Here is a 19,772-nt window from a genome sequence, read left to right as displayed (position 1 = left end):
TACGGGATATATATTTGTTGTAGTCTCACTAGATTTATTATGATGTTAACAAATATTAAGGCTTTATAATTGCTTGATAAAATGAATATGGTATGTTGTAAGTGGGAAACACTATAAGTTAAAAAATATTATATATATCTGGTTTTCCAACAATTATTTCAATGACTAATCAAATAGATATACAATTTTACAGTTTAATACCAGCCTTGTGGAAATCATTACACAATGTAAAGTAGTCATTTTCATTTGACTGACGGAGTTGTTAAGTGGTTTTTCTTCAAATTATAACATAAATCATTTCAAAGAACCTTATTTTTGGGGCGGGTTATTTGAAAAATATATTTTTATTATGCTTTATGCTTATTATGCTTATTTTTAAAATGATTTATTTTTTGTTTAACATTTTTTTTGATTGTGACTAATTTTTTTATTGTTTGTTAATTTATATAAATAGGCATTAAATTTTTGCCGTTAAATGTATATATAATAAAAAAGTTTCCTCAATTCATTATATTGTACTTAAATTGGAGCATTTTTTTATTGTTCAAATGTGGAGTCTGAAAAACGAAGTATTTGGGTTAATTTGATCAAAAACGTTAATTTTAACTATGTATTACCCAAAAGAATATATTTTTTTTAATTATTCTTGAATATACGTTTTTAAATTCACATTGGAATGGAAAACTAGTTTTTACGTTTTATCTTCATGAACAGTATAAATTTATTGGCTTCTTACATTATAGCCAACACTGATTTAAAATTCGAATAATTCTACTATATCTTCTATATGCATAGTTTAAGTTTCCCGTGTGAAAATGAATTAATCTCTCATATAATTATAATATATTACATATTACATATATGTATGTATGTTTGCTTTTGACTTTGAAATAATTTAAATTAAACACGTGGTTTAAAAAACTTAACTCTAGAAAACATCTTTAGAGCTAGTTAATTTCTCTTAGTACCTACACCTGTATTGTATGTTGATTAATTAGAAATCTTTTAATTCAACATAAATTTGTTATTAAAATTGAATATAACTTAATCATAAATTACCTAATATTACATATTACAACGAATTAATCATTTATTAGCATCTGATTTCGTATTTTCATGATTATTTGCTTTACTTAATCACTTATACAATTATTCTTAAAATAAGTTATGTATGTAGATTTAAGTGCTTTGTTGGTAATTTACAGCACTTATTTCTATTTTATGCGTCATGTATCTGTATTATAATGAAAATTTTAAAAAATCGTATTTAGAACAAAAATGAGTGAAGTTGAAGATTGTTTCAATTCATAATGAATGTTCATATTATTTATGTATGTACTATGAAATGAAGAATTAATACACATAAAATGTGATTTATGAATACTTAACAGTGTTTTTAAATGAAAAACGCAACATATTCTCAGCGGTCTATCAATCTATGCCTGTGTGAAAAATAATTATGTAGAACCATCCCTGAGGTGATTATAGGATATGCATATATGTATATGTGTAAGCGCAAGCATACACAATATTATACTACTATTGTTATTGAACGTCCACGATTTGTAAGTATTTTCTTTTATATCTTCATTAGAAATTTATGTGAATGTAATTGTTCCTATATTAACGATCATCGGCAATAAAATTCAATTAAAACCAAGTCAATTCATACATCGATTTAAGTCATCAATAAAGTTAAAACTTAAAAGTCTTATATTATGAAACTTTGTTGTTTAAACTTACATATTAATTTATTTTAAAACGAAGGACTATAATAGTACAAGACCAAGACTTGTCAAAATAAACTTTTAAAGACACTGATATTTTTGTCCTTCACCAAATTTATTCATTGCTAGTCTAATTGTTAGCATTAAAAAAGTATTTGTATGTATTACAACAGCATGCATACAGTTTTTTAAAAATCCAATTTTAAAACAATAATTCTTAAATGAAAATTGAAAAAGCATGAAAATAATTTTAATATATTTATTTAAATAAAGAATCTCATTATGAATTTCGTTAACAGCGTTTAATTTATTTTGACATATAATGTCTGAATACCTATTTATTATATTTTAAATTAAGATTTATGAAATGTGTCAAAAGAATCTCATTTGTATATAATACAAAAATGACAATAACTAGAGCCTTAATTAACTAATTATGACTTTTATCAATTTAACCCTATTAATTTTAAAAATTTACGTATTATAGCATATCGTTTATTGTTGTTGTTTATATTACATTACATATTTAAATTGTTATCAATTTGCTATCACATATTCCCCTTTCTTACTTGAGAAAAAGATTCTTGTCTTAAAAGAAGACATATATTTATGTACATATATATATGTGCGTATATGATACATTTTGAAGGCCGAGTTTTATCCATCATGAACAAAATTTATAGCAATTAATTTATTGTTTACGTTTTTACCAAACAGTATTATCAAATTTCTTTCAAATGTTGATATAATAATATATACCTATCATATATATATATTTTAATAATACAATATTTAGTATTGATTTTGTCAATCTATCCAAAAAGAGACCGTTATATTATTGTGATACATTAAACATATTAAATAGTATTGGAACAGTGAATTGTATAAAATCCTCAGTACATATTGGATATTCACTTGTACATAATACATAGATATGAATCCATAACAGTTATGTTTCAAATGATAAATAATTAATTCATATCATATTTCAAGTTGTACTGTACACGTGTACTGAAAATTTTAATAGGTAACTTGTAGTGTAATATGAATTAACGATTGTTCTTGTTCCAAATTTACGAATGATGTATTATAATATTATATATCTTCTATAAAATACTATACTTATGTTGGTTGATATTGCTATTATAAACTTTGTAATTATTATCTTATCAAATGTAGTTGCAGTGCATCAATATTTGTAAATTGCACATTGAAAGGAAATTGAATTGCAAAACAAAAAAATAAAATATTCAAAATAATCATTTTTAAATAATACCATTTTTCGATATTTTAATTTTGCTCTCCCAAATTTATACAATTAAACTTGTCATGAAATGTATGTGTCAATTACTACACTGGTTTATTTACAGTCAATTAAAATGTGCAACATGTTTTTGGCATTAAATATTATAGTCTTGGATAGTAAACAATATTATAAATTCTAATGAAAGGATTTTGTTAACGATCATTAGAGCAGAAATGCTGTTACATATGTACATACATACATATATGTAACAGCATGTATAATTCTAGTGTAGAGTAAGTATTAACATATTGATATTCCTTATCCCAAGTGTTCTTTATCGATTGTAGAGAAATTTTTGTTCTTGATATGATTGTTTGTTAATTAGAAAAAAAAAAAAATATATATATATATATATATATATATATACACATATTGTTCAAAATATATAAATCTGCAACGATGTAGAATTCTGATGTTGTACTTCAATTCAAGAAATACATTATATACATGTTTACATGCTAATTGCTAATTTTACACAATTTAATCGTTTATAACACGTATAAAATGAAATTGATTATATTAAATATTAATTCAGCTCACAATTTTTAGAATTACGTTATTTTTATGCACCCAATTTGCATTATATTTTTGAAACTGATCTTTGTATGATGCTTATGATAGTTCGATAAGCTTTTATAATATACTGTAATGTACGGAAATGTCGTTGTAGATTAACAAAATGTAACAAAAGGTAACAATTTTCCCGTGTTTGCTTTAAATTTAATACTTTATGACACTTAACATTTAAATGTTGATTTTTAGTAAAAAAAGCATAACGATATTTATTATACCTACATACATGCATTCGACATACATATGTATATATGTATGCTCACATATTGCACACCTACATAACATGATGGCATAATATACATAGGTATTAAAAAATATTCAAATGTTAAATAAATTTATCATAATGTTTATGTAGGTGTAATATATTTATGTATGTATATATTTACTAAAAATCAAGATATTTCTTTATTTTTTTTCCATTCCGATAACCCAATTTCAGTGCATAATTTTTGTTTCGACAGTATAATTTGTTTTTTTAATAAGTAAAATTATATTCCTTGTATACCTAATATTAAATGGGTGTGTATGTATATACATGTGCGTGCGATTCAATGTAAAATCCTTCCTTCCAATGTAAAATTTCAAGTTCTTCGACCAATGGCTGTATTATTATCCCTCAATTGGAAATATGTCTAATACATATGTTTGTTTTATTAAAATCAATTTAATTGTTTCTAAGCAACTTCTCGATTATACAACATTTGTTTGTATAATATTATATTTAATGAATATATATGATATTAAAGCAAACCTATTTATATAGGAATTTGGTGAAATCTAAACAATTTCAAAGATTTTATACATATGTATGTATTTAGATTTATAAATAAACGAATATATTTTTTGTCTTTGATATATTTCAATAGCCTGATATTATAGTTTGTACAATATTGAAAAATATATCAACGATTACAAAAAGGCACATAAAAACAATTTAGATGTAAATATTATGCATTTAGTGTTATTTGTTATATATTCGTGTATTATAAATATAAAATATAATGTTGAAAATGTTTTTTAATATTTACTACATTTCCCAGAAGTTTTAACTTTTACTTTAAATTTTTGATTAATATAAAAAAATTTGGCTTAAAACTTTTCGACAATCAGGAATTTCATCTAACTAACCAAGTAAAACGAATAAAGATAAAAATGCATTGAAAATGTTGAGAATATGTTAAAATTCGATGTCTTTATTGAGAGATTTGGTTTTTTAGTAGAATTATTTATTTTTGATGAAATTTATACGAGAGAAACATTAATCATTATCAGGGCTCTTAAAAGTAAAATTAAGTCCTAGGAAAAAAATAACCAAACCAATGTAACATGCGCACACTTTTCGAATGTTCTATGATTATTCCGCACAAAGTGATTTCACATACGTTACTAAAATCTCGATCAAAGAACATCTGACACCCAAAAACTACATCGATCGAAAGCTACCACGCGAAATATTGTACTAACGAGAACTCCAGTGCCAGATGTTCCATGATCAACAGTTTAATGACTTGCGCGAGATAGCTTTTTGCGTAATAATCCGTTTACCCTTTTCGAATGGTGATTTTTTTATTACGGCCATCGTTATTATTAATCGTCATTAAAGAACGGCACGACGGTGCTATTTTCTAGAAAAGAGGGCAAACTATAAAGCTAGAGACCAAAAAAAAATTTGACCAATTTTTGCGCTCAGACGCCGGTCTGTAATCATTACTCTTGATATGAGATATATTGCTGGTTCGGTGATTATTGCCCACAGAGCTCTCGCCAAAAAGTCACTAAAATCTGTATTAACGGAACATCTGGCAGCCAAAAAGTCCATCATACTAATGATAACTACATAGAAGTAGAATGCATAGAATGGTCATTGTTAACAAAAGTATCGTCTAAAAAGCGAGCCATTGAAGAGAGACGAAGTCTAGCAAATAATGAACAAACTCTGCCGTGCAGAGTTTTTGTAGCAACATTTTTTGAGGTTGAGCGCGATTCTATGCATTCTACTTCTAGAGATAACTATCATACTATGGGGGATGAACGAATGAGACGATTGGCATGTTAATGCACGTGTTTTATTTATGACAGCTGAAGGCAGAGTGAGTAGCTAACTTCGAACACAATCGAGTTGGTCCCCACTCGCAGGAAGGTGACCAAACTCGACCATGTCGTATAGCGAGCCGCCACAATACTAACGACAACTCGAGTGCTAAATATTCCGTATTCACAATTTTCATGGCAAAAATTGTCTTTTGGGTGATCGCAATGTGCGTAATAATTCAATTAGCATATTGCTATTCGAAATTTTAAAGGCGACGCTTTTTCGTATGCAACGTAGCATCACGGCGAAAGAATCCTTTTGGCGGGTCTATATCGAAGAATGGCGGTCTCCCTCACGGGCCCGAAAATGAAACGCCCGAAAACGCAAATATCGAAAGGCAAAGATCGAAAATCGAAAGATCTCAAGTCGAAAGATAAAAAAGGTGCATGGTAAACGGTACATACTCACTTAATTTGCGCGAGCAGGATACAACAGGAAAAAGAGGAACAGGCTTTTCCTCCCGTATTCTGCGAGCGCACATTAAACAAGGCTGTATGACAAAAAGAAAGATAATTTCACCGCATGCCACTCATATATACATATATTTATTTATTTATTTAATAGTTTTGGACCATTGTGGCATTACAGGAAGAACCTAAATCGCCACAATGGCCTACATTTGAAAAAGATATAAAAACATGATATAAAAACAAGTAAACTGTAAATAAAGGAAAAAAGCAAAAGTGGAAAACATGGTGTGGCGGCTCGCTTATACGACATGGTCGAGTTTGGTTGCCTTCCTGCGAGTGGGGACCAACCCGGCTGGGTTCGGAGAGCTGCTACCCACTCCGTCTTCAGCTGTCATATAATAAACACGTGCATTAACATGCCAGTCGTCTCATTCGTTCATCCCCTATAATGGTAAAATAAAATAATAAAAAAAAAAGTAACAAAAGGAAATAATACATCATTCAGAGAGAAAAAAAAATAGCAAAAATAAAATCCATAAATCCCATTCTTTGTTTACACTGAACAAAATTAAAATAGTATATAAAAATGTACAAAGGAGAAAGAAAAAGTAAAATAAACTAAAACAAAATATGAATAAAAAATAAAATCACAGTGAGGCCTAAATGGAAGAGAGTAGATTAAGATTCCACTCATTCATCACATTCAAATTAAGAAAGTAATGATGAGCGCAGGTTACCAGATAAATATGTGAAGATAATATCCGATAATCTACGCTCCCCAAGGTGGAAAATATCACATTCAGGGACAGCAGCAACGATTTCATTGAGAAGTCGAATAGCTCTTGGAATAGGAGCCATTCGAAAAAGTACTGTGCGAGCAGCAGGTACAACCATCAAATGATGATGTTTACCACGCACATAATTATTAGGGACATAAAGTCCCAACGGGCATGACGTATTACCACGCAATAGCTGGAGAACGAAACGAATTAACGAGAAGTTTCTCCGAAGTTCAAGGGAATTATACCCAAGCATGCCCAAAAGGAAAGGAGTAGGATAGAGATATGGGTAGTACCCATACTCTTTCTTATAAAGAAAACGAAGAAATGCTTTTTGTATATTATATATACATAGTACCGTTTACCATGCACCCTTTTTTTTTTTGATCTTTCGACTTAAGATCTTTCGATTTTCGATCTTTGCCTTCCGATATTTTTATTTTCGGACCCGTGAGGTAGACCCCGAAGAATGGGTGTGGGCGACCAAAAGCGGACCTGGCTGCGAATTCGCTCGTTAGTTTCTCGAGTGGTGTCTGCCTGATCGCAGTCGGGTGTTCGGTGATCGGCGTTTGGCGTTTGGCGTCAGGAGGTGGAGGCGGAGGCGTGCGTCGTCAGCAGTCGGGTCGAGTCGAGTCGGATAGAATGATGGCAGGCGCAGGTGGCGGGGGCGGGGGCGGAGCGGGTGTGGGGGGCGGAGGCGCAGGGGGCGCAGCGGGGGGCGTGGACGCGGCGGCCGACGATTCTCTGTACCCCATCGCGGTGCTCATCGACGAGCTGAAGAACGACGACGTGCAGCTGCGGCTGAACTCGATCAAGAAGCTGTCGACGATCGCGCTGGCGCTGGGCGTGGAGCGCACGCGCGCCGAGCTGATCCCGTTCCTGAAGGAGACGATCTACGACGAGGACGAGGTGCTGCTGGCGCTGGCCGAGCAGCTGGGCGAGTTCGTGTCGCTGGTGGGGGGCGCGGAGCACGCGTGGTGTCTGCTGACGCCGCTGGAGGCGCTCGCCTCCGTGGAGGAGACGGTGGTTCGCGACCGCGCCGTGGAGTCGCTGAAGGCCGTGGCGGCGCACCACTCGGCTGCGCACCTCGAGGAGTACTTCTTCCCGCTGGTGCAGCGACTGGCGGCCGGCGACTGGTTCAGCACGCGCACCTCGGCGTGCGGCCTCTTCGCGTGCTGCTACCCGCGCGTGCCCACCGTCCTGCGCGCCGAACTGCGCCAGCACTTCCGCCTGCTGTGCCAAGACGACACGCCTATGGTGCGTCGCGCGGCCGCCGCCAAGCTGGGCGAGTTCGCCAAGGTCGTCGAGCTCGAATACCTCAAGAGCGAGATCATCGCCATGTTCGTCAATCTGGCCCAAGACGAGCAGGACTCGGTGCGGCTTCTCGCCGTCGAGGCTTCCATCAGCATCGCCGGCCTGTTGGCCACCGACGACGTGGAGCAGCTCGTCATGCCCACCGTGAGGTCTTGCGCCGTCGACAACTCGTGGCGGGTTCGTTACATGGTCGCCGATAAATTTGGAGAACTGCAAGCCGCCGTCGGGCCCGATCTAGCCAGAGCCGATCTCGTGCCCGCCTTTCAAAGTCTACTGAAGGATCTGGAAGCCGAGGTGCGCGCCGCTGCCGCTAGCAAGGTATAATTCGTTTCGTTCTCCTGCTCTTACGTGGTAATTGCTGAAGCAGTTGGGACTTTATGTCCCTAATCACTATGTGCGTGGTAGACATCATCATTTGCTGGCTGTACCTCCTGCCCGCACAGTCCTTTTTCGAATGGCTCCTATTCCAAGAGCTATTCGACTTCTTAATGAAATCGTTGCTGCCGAGACTGAATGTGATATTTTCCACCTTAGTGAGCGTAAATTGTCGGAAATTATTCTAACCCATTTATCTGGTAGTCTGCGCTCATCATTGTTTTCATGATTGATTGTGATTTATGAGTGAAATTTTGATTAACTCTCTTCCATTTGGGCCTTACAGGGATGTTTTGTATTTGTAGTTGTTTCTTACATATTTATTGAAACATACTCATTAATAATGATTATGTCAAATATCTGATCATTCTTATTTAAATTATATTCACAAGTTGTAAATGTGTACAAATGTGATTTTTTGTATTTTTTCTACGGGTGCTACAGCGCCGCAGTTCCTATGCACGAGCCGCCACTGAATATAATCCAACTCTCATATTAATAGTGTTGATTTAAAAACACGTTAAAAATGTCTACAATTGAAATTCAAAAATATAAATCACAATCTCGAGGTCACACTTATACAATTTCCTTTGTTCTAAAATATTTATGTTACAGTCCGAGCATTCACTCTGGTTCATCAATACTCAAACTGTTGGTTCTAGTTTAATGCTGACAGCTAAAGGCTATCTTCGAATAGACTCACCAGTTGTCGCATTTAAATTTTGGCTGTCAAAACGCCGAGTGTTAAAAAGGGAAACCCTATGGAAAACACATTTTAACATTTCTACAATTCCTATTTCCAAACAAAATCTTCAACTTATCTAATATATAATTTCGAAAGAAACTTTGTATGTTTGTTTGGTTCGTAGAATCCATGACGTCATCGAACAAATCAAATTTTCTATGCTGACGATATTAATATTGTTGAATTTTTCTTTTTTCGATTCGAATAAATTTAATAAAAAATCAAATGAATGCTTGTTATAAGATTAGCCATTTGTGTAAGCGTTTTATATTACAAACACTGAGCGAAGCCGGGTTAAACCACTAATAGTTTGTACATGAAAAAAATACTTCATTTATCAATTTATTCTCTTGTAAACATTATATCTGGCCAAATTCGTTCGTGTATGAACAAACTAGATATAACTAGCCCATAGTTGTTTCGAAAATATTTTGTTCATTCGATGAAAATTTATAATCATTATATCAATCTAAAATTTGTTCTGAATAAGAAAAAATCTGTTCTTAAAACATTTCCATGTATGTATGAAAGGCGTCCTGGTGTGAGTCATTTAAGAGATTCTTGGTGAAAAGACACTGTATATTCCTTTTAAGTTACATTATAACAAATAAATTTGTATTTTTGCGTAGGGACGGGTTCAAGACCCAAATGAAAAGCCAAAGTCGCTTTTCAGCGTTTATTTAACGATTCCGGAGGTCTACACAGATCCAGCGCTAATTCCAGAATAATCTGCTGTGCCGTGTGTACCTCCTTATAAAGGACAAGTTGCCTATCACAGCTTCCCCGATCCATTAATGTGTCTATTGTGTAAGCACGTGTAGGTCTACAATGGCAAGTCACACGCACTCACCCCGGTTCTAAGAATTCTAGCGGGCACTTATTGAGTCCCGTTAGCCTAAGCCTGGGTTCTCTAATTGTTCACCCCCGAATGCACTTAGACAGTGGATACTCTCTTCCGTGTTCCCACACTACAATATTATGAACTGTGTTTGGAAATGATAGTAGAATTTTTGTTCTGCATTAATTAAAATAATGTTATCTTTACAGGTCCAAGAATTCTGCATGCATTTAGACAAGACACATCAAGAACAGATAATAATGAACTCCATCATGCCTCAGATCAAAGAATTGGTGGTTGATCCAAATCAACACGTCAAAACAGCACTAGCGTCCGTTATAATGGGACTTTGTCCAATACTAGGAAGAGATAACACAATCGAACATCTTTTACCTTTGTTCCTGAGTCAATTGAAAGACGAATGCGCAGATGTCAGATTAAACATCATCTCCAATCTAGAATGCGTAAATGAAGTCATAGGTATCCAACAGCTTTCGCAGTCGCTTCTGCCCGCCATAGTCGAATTAGCCGAAGACACGAAGTGGCGAGTGCGTCTAGCCATCATCGAGTACATGCCACTTTTAGCCGGTCAGCTTGGTCAGGAGGTGTTCGATGAAAAATTGAGCGCTCTTTGCATGAGTTGGCTGGTCGATCACGTGAATGCCATCAGAGAAGCGGCAACCTTGAACTTGAAAAAGCTAGTCGAACAATTTGGACCACACTGGGCTGAAACCAATATAGTGCCCAAAGTTTTGTCAATGTCACAAGATCAAAACTATCTTCACCGTATGACTTATCTGTTTTGTATTAACCTCTTAGCCGAAGCGTGCGGTAAAGATATCACTACTAGAGTTTTACTCCCGACTGTTTTGGCGATGGCTGAAGACAACGTAGCCAATGTCAGATTCAATGTGGCCAAAACCCTTCAAAAAATTGGACCGTGGCTCGATCCAGGCGTAATTCAACCTCAAGTAAAACCCGTTTTAGAAAAGCTGAATGTTGACCCCGACGTTGATGTGAAATACTTTGCATCGGAAGCTATAGCTGGTCTGGCCGGCTAAATTTAACATAATTTTATTACATCATTAAATAAATAATTTTGCAAATATATTATCTGGTAGGCTGCGTTGATGTTATGTGTTTCATTTATAACTTTTTTAAGCTGTCATTCAATTTTCAGACAATTGTTCAAAACTGAAAATATGGTCAAATCGTTGTTTTCTATGACGACATTTTAAATTTTATTGACTTGCATTTTGTTTTCATTACATAGCTATTATTTGAAGTTTGTTTCTTTGTTTTCTTCAGTAGTAAATACTAAACAAATTAGAAGTATATTACTATTTGTAAGTCATTGGAAGTCTAACTTTTTCACTAGTTTAAGTTAATTATTCAGAATACATATTTCAGTAATAATAAAAGATGCAATGTAATTTTAAATTTTACATGGAGTTCAGTTCTTCATTATCAAAAAGTATTAAATGATATTTATATATTTCCATTCCTATACTGTGTATTACATTTGCAGACATAATTTAGTTTTCGCTATCCAATATATGTACACCTTATTAGTGTACTTACAAATGTAAAAATTAAAGTAATTTTTTGTCATGTCTATAAATAAGCATTCTAGTTATCTTTTTTTATTTACTGTCAGAGACCTACATATAAATACTTTAAGGATTGCATATTTTGCACAAATGGATTTTTTTGTTATTTATTACACTCTTTACTTGATTTGGTTTCAGTGTCACCACATTTTGTTAAGAATTTTGAAACTAGCAATTTCACCATAAAAATGTACTTTTTTTTAAAGCCAACCGCTGTAACAAAAACATTTTGTATACACATGTAATAAAACTAAAAGGTCTAAACTATTTTTGTTTTATTGATAAATCCCTTTTTGTTTTTTTATTTTATAGATGTTTTTCAGTGGCGTGCCGTGAAAATCTCCTTGTTTTTGGCATATATGTACATACATATATGAAGCATCAATAGGTCTTTGAGAAATATTTTATTCATACCATAGTTGCCTGCTATCCCTATTGTGGCCAGATGAGCTTGTACATTACAAATCATATATTAAAATACAATAATGTACTCGGTATTGATTCTTATTGAATGGTTTTTAGAAAATATTTATAGGTGTGTCTGTATTTTGAGGATATCTCGAACGCTCATGATACATACTAAAACTTCCTATTGGGAAGTGAAATACTAAACGTTATATTATAAGTTTTATTTAAAATTCACAGTCAATCAGAAATATTACCACCTCTTAGGTGTCCTATTTTTATTACGAGGTTTTTATCAATTTTTTTCTCCCCAACTGTTGATATCTATAAAGTTTCACCAAAGCTTGAGGTGAAACTTTGTAGATATGAACATAAAATAAGTACAGTGGTTGTTTTCTTTTGAATTTCACATTTATGAACTTCAGCATTAGGTTAAGTAACATAATAAATTTGGTGAAGATATGTCAACTGAAAGTGTTAGTTTACTCTTGTTCGTATCTTGTCGACCTTTAAACATTTGCAATCCTCACAATACTTTAAAATTAAAATTCTTGCATCGATATCACGATTAGAATAAAATTATCAAATGTGGTAAACTGAAAGTGGGACTCTTACGGAAAAGTCAAAAATGTTCGTCACCATACGATTTTTTCTACTATCGAATATATTGAGCTGAATGTTTTGGCCTCTTTCATGCCACCTCTTGACTTTAAGCCAACGTCAAGTTGCGGGTGCCTTCAGAGCTGATTAGGTTATTGTTAGTTGAAATCTGCCAATCGAAAGTGGTAGTTTTTTATTTGTAAATTTGTGTGTTTGTTTTGCAAATATGATTAAGTTTCAAAAAAGTGTTTACAAGATGTAGAGCTTTCTCACAACAATAACAATGTGTATGTATTAGGACCTAATAACACTGAGCAACAAAAAATCACGTTTTTGACTTAACAGAGCGGAGACTAACCAATCTTTACTAAGTTTGACCCACTGAATTCGAATATGATATTGATTTTTGTTGGTGGGTGATCGTTTACTAGATATGAGCGTTTAAAAAAATCCGCGATTTTTACAGTTTTTTGGCTTTTGCGGTCTTTAAATCAAAATTTAGGATTGTTACGCTCAAAGTGAATATTGGAATCAATAGTCAGATATTTTTCCTATTAATTGTTAGATTTCATTGCTTTAAATACTTCTAATTAATTGTCTAGCGAATTTTAAAAGTCAAAAATATATTTTTTTTCCGTGCTATTTTTCATTTATTTGGCAAATTTTTTTTTTTTACCACGTTTATAAGGATTGGTTTTCTATCTCAATATTTTTTTTTATCTAAACGTACTAACTAAAGTGGTAATTGCAATTTAAATGCTTTCGTTGTATATATGGTTGTATCGCTTAATATGTTAGGTGCAAGCGAGATGGCATATAATCCACCTCACAGAGTACAGCGGTCGGGCTACATGCCATCTCGCTTGCACCTAACATATTACGCGATACAACCATATATACAACGAAAGCATTTAAATTGCAATTACCGCTTGAGTTAGTACGTTTAGATAAAAAGAAAAATATTGAGATAGAAAACCAATCCTTATAAACGTGGTGAAATAAAAAATTTGCCAAATAAATGAAAAATAGCACGGAAAAAAAATCCGTAAAAAAAAATATATTTTTGACTTTTAAAATTCGCTAGACAATTAATTAGAAGTATTTTAAAGCAATGAAATATAACAATTAATAGAAAAAATATCTGACTATTGATTCCAATACTCACTTTGAGCGTAACAATCCTAAATTTTGAGTTTAAGACCGCAAAAGCCAAAAAACTGTAAAAATCGCGGATTTTTTTAAACGCTCATATCTCGTAAACGATCACCCACCAACAAAAATCAATATCATATTCGAATTCAGTGGGTCAAACTTAGTAAAGATTGGTTAGTCTCCGCTCTGGTATTTTTTTTTGTTGCTCAGTGTAATTAGGTCATCCCATTAATAATATGGTTTTCTTACACTTATTTTATTTTTCAAAATAAAACAGCCAGCAGTATAGCTCGTTCGTTGCGTTAATGCTAACCACCGAGAGGTTCCTGGGTTCGAGCCCTGGGTTGACCTCGATTGAAGAGAATCTATTCGAAGCATTTCTGCAGTGCAGTGGTCAGACTTGGATATTTGTGACTACAAATCGATCGTTTCCTATCAAAGTTTGCCGATCTATTTGATTTAATTTTTGAAACGGTTCCTCATAAAATTGGCAAAACCATCCTACCTACTGTTTGTCAGTACTATTTTAATATGATTTCAAAAATGTATATATGTACAAGTATAATACTGTAGGTGTCGCTCAGGGACAACCCGTAAAGGCATCATGGTCTCCTTCATTTTCTACAATGTTCTTCCAACTTTCTGTTAAACTTCCAAAACTTGTCCGTGATGAAAAACACATCCCCAGTACCATTCTGACCTTGTCTATAGAATTCATATTTTCCCCCATCCAAATGATGATCAGATGGCATAACTGATCTATTTATCATCACCAGTTACTATAGTCCAAAAAAAAGTTCATTCCTGAGGCGTGACAGAAAATAAGATCACACATTCACTCAATGCGCACCGTTAGACTTAGAGAGTTCTTGAGGAACCCATTGCTGATTTTTCCAATGGCACGCAGATGTCGATGAATGGTTGAACGATCAAATCCAACCTTCTTGGCTAGTTACTAAAGGATTTTTCTCCACCAAGGTATGCAAGACAGCCTCGTCGAGTTATATAGATCTTCTAAGATGAGGCTCGTCTTTTGGACTGCAGTTTCTGGTTCGGAATTTCCAGAACCATCGTTTGCACTTACCTTACACTTATTATCCCATCCCCATATACTGAACCTGATATACTGGATACTGTCTTTATTGAACTCAAAAAGCAAAATATGGCGTATATGACTATATGTATGTATGGATGTGTTATTAAGTGATTTTTTCAATTCCCTTCCTTATGTTCAGATACGATAGAAAATACGAATAAATTTTATAGTATAACATTTTATTTCAATTTATCATATACATTTTCTACGTAGCTCACGAAACTTAGTAAATACTAGATACATACATATGTAATTTATAATTTTTCCAAATTTCAACAATAATATCAATTCATATGTATTGGTTTGTAATACTTAATTACTTTTATAGATATTGAGGTGCAATGATTGTTGCGTTTAAGATTAAACGCAACAATTTAGCAGAAGAATAGAGAACGTTATAGATAATTATATAAATACATACGCACATGTATTTTACACAAGCATGAATACAAATTGGAATGTGGGAACAATTAAACAAAATTTCGAATTGCAAAAAGTTAAACTAACTCCAAGTACAAGTCAATTAGATATATATTAATACATTTGAAAATCACTTTCAATCCGAACAAGACTTACATCTAATATACATACATCTTTTATGTATTTTTAAATGTGTAGCAAACTATAAAAAAAATTACATACACTTTATTTATTGCATTAGTACTTGTTTTATTGATGATACACTCAAGTACTCGTTATTTGCATCAAATATTATAATGGACAACAGTAGATCAAACAACGAAAATTAATATAAATAGTAATATAATAAATTTAATCAGCAATAATAAAACTTTATTTCTCATATATAACTACAATAATATTTAACAAACATATGTATTTGTGTATTTTTAGGCAATACTGTTGGATGTAAATTACAATTAATGATGTTGATCTATTTACAAGAAATTACATATTAGAATACAATAACACTTATGCATAACAATCATGTATAGTATAAATAGAACATTTCAATGGCCAAAAAATGTTAAATAACTCAATTGTATGGGCGTTTTGAATTTAAATAAAACTTAATGGTAGTACCAAGTATTTTACAAAAAGAAAAATTAAATCGATTTTAACTCTATATAATCAACAACACTTAATAATGTGCATGCTGAATAACACTTAACTTTTTTTTTTTTTTTTTTGTTTGTGAAATTTATTACACCAAACACAAAACTGCTTACGAATTATATCCGTAAATATATCATATATTTATGTAGACTAAATATTGTCCTGGATGTTTTAGAAGCCTCACCAATCAAAACAAACGCAAATAACCACCTCGACACTTGAGTTTACAGAAATTGTGGAATTAATATCAAATAAGTACGATTAACCGAACTTTGAATTTCAATTATATATATATATATATATATATATATATATATATATATATATATATATATATATATATATATATATATATATATATATATATATATATATATATATATATATATATATATATATATATATATATATATATATATATATATATATATATATATATATATATATATATGTATATAATAAAAAAAAAAAAAACTGAAACAATTATACAATGCAATACGTAACATATGAATAGGTCATGATTAATTATCAACATTCTGGCATGACAACAGTGAGGTGAAAATAAAAATATGACACTAACATTTTAATGACGGGAATCTCTTGGGTAGAATTCTGCAAGAATTGAAGCTGGAATACGTTTAAGCATTTCCTTGGGGAAGATACGCAAAAGCTGCCAGCCAATATCCAACGACTCGAATACCGTACGGTTCTCATAATTGCCCTAAGAAAAAGTAAAAAATAATTAAACCTTGAATCATTACTAAATGTCTAAAAATATACAAGTGAAAACATATAATACATACCTGAGAAATGAAATTCTTTTCGAATTTGGTAAGGAATTCAAGATAAAGTAAATCATCGGGTGTAAGAGCTTCTTCACCCACTACAGCTTTCATAGCTTGCACATCTTTACCAATAGCATAACAGGCATACTAAAACGGAACAAATAATTTAGTGGCTGGTTTAAATTAACAATTAAAACTACACGCACAGAGTAGAGTACAAAATAATATTACCAATTGATTGGATACATCAGAGTGATCTTTACGTGTCATTCCCTCACCGATAGCAGATTTCATCAAACGAGACAAAGAAGGAAGTACATTCACTGGTGGGTATATCTGCCTGTTATGCAACTGCCTGTCTACGTAAATCTACAATATGAATAAAAAAAATTAGAAAACAAACAAAAAAATATGTTTCGACAAAAAACCAAAAATTTAATATGCATACCTGTCCTTCAGTAATATATCCTGTAAGATCAGGAATTGGATGGGTAATATCATCGTTAGGCATAGTCAAGATAGGAATCTGAGTAATTGAACCATTTCTGCCTTCAACACGACCAGCTCTTTCGTAAATTGTGGCTAAATCGGTGTACATGTAACCTAAACAACAAATAATATATATTTTTATGTTCAAAAAGATTACATTGCAACTATTTTATTATGAAAAAAATATTAAATAAAGTACCGGGGAAACCACGACGACCGGGTACTTCTTCTCGAGCGGCAGATACCTCACGCAAGGCTTCAGCATATGAAGACATATCGGTCAATATAACCAATACGTGTTTCTAAAATCGAAAAAATTAATAATAATCACAATACATAAGAATTAATCGTAGTGCGATTTTATCAATACTCACTTCGCACTGATAAGCTAAAAATTCAGCTGCAGTAAGAGCAAGACGAGGAGTAATAATTCTCTCAATTGTAGGATCGTTTGCGAGATTAAGAAACAGGCATACGTTCTCCATTGAACCGTTCTCTTCGAAATCTTCTTTGAAGAAACGTGCAGTTTCCATGTTAACACCCATGGCGGCAAATACGATGGCGAAATTGTCTTCGTGATCATCCAAAACGGATTTTCCAGGCACCTGAACAAACATTTTAATTTTTAACAATATAAAACAAAGTCCCAAAAAAACGAACTAGCCATGCACTTTCAATACCTTAACAAGACCGGCTTGACGACAGATCTGGGCAGCAATTTCATTGTGCGGTAAACCAGCGGCCGAGAAGATGGGAATCTTTTGACCACGAGCAATAGAGTTCATTACGTCGATGGCAGATATACCTGAAGTTTAAATTGACATTAGGTGAGAATTTAATTTAATTGTGTAATATTTATCATAAAGTCAATACAATTTACCTGTTTGTATCATTTCCTCGGGATAAATACGAGACCACGGATTGATGGGCTGGCCTTGAATATCTAAAAAGTCCTCGGCCAAAATTGGAGGACCTTTATCGATGGGCTTTCCAGATCCGTTGAAGACACGCCCTAAAATGAGACATTGAGAATAGAAAATGCAAATAGAATGAAATTTATTCGTGTCGAAAATACATACCTAACATATCTTCCGATACCGGAGTTCTCAAAATATCTCCGGTGAACTCGCATAACGTGTTTTTGGCATCAATTCCTGACGTGCCTTCGAACACCTGTACAACAGCTTTAGAACCGCTCACTTCCAAAACCTACAAAAATGTGAGACTTTGTTAATTAACACACCTTCATTGTATAACTGTATATTATATATGCAAGTCGTTTACCTGTCCTGAACGAACTGTACCATCGCTAAGTTTCAACTGTACGATTTCGGCGAATTTTGGGAATTTTACTTCATCCAAGATGACGAGGGGTCCATTTACACCCGAAACCGTCTTATATGCTGAAATAATAAACAGCACGTCTCAGTTTCGCAATATTCAATTATATTTTAATGGAATAGGATTGATTCATTTCAAATAAATAAAAAAAACAATGGAGTTCAATATTGATTTTACAATATTTCTTATAATGTATATATGATATTTTATCAGATTATTAAAAAAAGTCTTTACCAAATGCAAATTTAAGCCACAGTATTGAAAAGTGCATTTGAATCAAATGTATGTACTCTAGCGACCAGAGCCACTTTATTAGATGCTTATCTAGTAGGCATTTTCGTATTGTGTAATTGCGAAAATCAATTATTTGCACAAGTGCCACATAAGACTATGAAAGTATGCAAATGACAAAAGGGAAACGTATCGGTGGGGTAGAATTGATTTTCGGGCCGACATATTATGATGGCGTTGCAGAGGTCAGCTGATTTGGATTACAATATAAGGCGGAATGGGATGTTAGAAGGGCGTCTGCGTCTCTGTTCGAACTGGGGGGACAATGGAGAATGGAAAATGGAGAATGGAGAGTGGAGAGTGGAGAAACGAGGAATGGAGAATGGAGAGTGGAGTTGACTCACTCAGTCGCGGCTGGGAGACAAAGTCCCTGGAGACGGCGAGCAGATGCTCCCGCGTCGCCTGTCGGCTGCTGAGGGTAGTGTTGATAGACATGGCCAATCAACTCGGTGGAGTCTTCTACGAACGGGCGCAGACGAACAATGGCAGATCGACGAATGGCAGACGAACAGTCAGACGAGCAGAATGGCAGCGAATAGAAAGAAACGCTAAACGCTCCCCACCCCGTGTGAGCCCACCGTCGACTGGCGCACCGCCTGACATGCGCCGCACGTGAGCTCACGTGACCCTCGTCCCGTGATCAAACCGATACTCTTCGCCACAGACAATCACCGAAAACTTCCTTATTTCGGCTCAAATTTCTCCTTCGATCCTTTTCATTCGACGACCCAATGTTCATTCACTTTTTCACCTTTTCAAAATAATTAATC

At 33.5% G+C, this 19,772-nt stretch overlaps 2 protein-coding genes across 3 annotated transcripts; one reads left to right on the top strand and one right to left on the bottom strand.

The window, feature by feature from the left end:
- Window positions 1-7,443: 7,443 nt before the first annotated feature.
- Window positions 7,444-12,030, top strand: Pp2A-29B (Protein phosphatase PP2A regulatory subunit A). The gene is made up of 3 exons (XM_077428087.1): window positions 7,444-7,545; window positions 7,591-8,519; window positions 10,369-12,030. Exons 1-3 carry the CDS (start codon window positions 7,530-7,532, stop codon window positions 11,218-11,220), a joined length of 1,797 nt encoding a protein of 598 aa, XP_077284213.1. The 5' UTR covers window positions 7,444-7,529; the 3' UTR covers window positions 11,221-12,030.
- Window positions 12,031-15,796: 3,766 nt separating this feature from the next.
- On the bottom strand, window positions 15,797-19,616 carry Vha55 (V-type proton ATPase subunit Vha55). Of its 2 annotated transcripts, XM_077428089.1 has the most exons (12): window positions 19,347-19,616; window positions 18,655-18,773; window positions 18,450-18,579; window positions 18,251-18,382; window positions 18,051-18,175; window positions 17,745-17,975; window positions 17,570-17,672; window positions 17,330-17,484; window positions 17,113-17,250; window positions 16,900-17,028; window positions 16,677-16,817; window positions 15,797-15,914 (listed from the first exon to the last, which is right to left on the bottom strand). In XM_077428089.1, the coding sequence occupies exons 1-11, from the start codon at window positions 19,435-19,437 to the stop codon at window positions 16,680-16,682; spliced, it is 1,491 nt and encodes a 496-aa protein (XP_077284215.1). In that variant the 5' UTR covers window positions 19,438-19,616; the 3' UTR covers window positions 15,797-15,914; window positions 16,677-16,679. The 2 variants fall into 2 exon arrangements, with proteins under 2 accessions (XP_077284215.1, XP_077284214.1); XM_077428088.1 differs by lacking the exon at window positions 15,797-15,914 and having other exon boundaries at window positions 16,557-16,817.
- Between the last annotated feature and the right edge of the window lie 156 nt (window positions 19,617-19,772).

The sequence above is a fragment of the Arctopsyche grandis genome, chromosome 3 (assembly GCF_051622035.1).
Source record: "Arctopsyche grandis isolate Sample6627 chromosome 3, ASM5162203v2, whole genome shotgun sequence".
Classification (NCBI taxonomy): Eukaryota; Metazoa; Arthropoda; class Insecta; order Trichoptera; family Hydropsychidae; genus Arctopsyche; species Arctopsyche grandis.
The sequence above is the reverse complement of the archived record's forward strand: the minus strand, read 5'-3'. Positions and strand labels throughout refer to the sequence as shown.

What these genes read in the sequence shown, in the direction of transcription:
- Vha55 (XM_077428089.1), bottom strand. Translation starts at nt 19,437, where the DNA reads ATGTCTATCAACACTACCCTCAGCAGCCGACAGGCGACGCGGGAGCAT. An exon ending in GTACAGTTCGTTCAGGACAG is followed by an intron (nt 18,580 to 18,654) that starts GTAAACGACTTG and finishes ACATTTTTGTAG; the next exon opens with GTTTTGGAAGTGAGCGGTTC. An exon ending in AAAAGAATTTCATTTCTCAG is followed by an intron (nt 16,818 to 16,899) that starts GTATGTATTATA and finishes ACTTTTTCTTAG; the next exon opens with GGCAATTATGAGAACCGTAC.
- Pp2A-29B (XM_077428087.1), top strand. An exon ending in GCGCCGCTGCCGCTAGCAAG is followed by an intron (nt 8,520 to 10,368) that starts GTATAATTCGTT and finishes TTATCTTTACAG; the next exon opens with GTCCAAGAATTCTGCATGCA.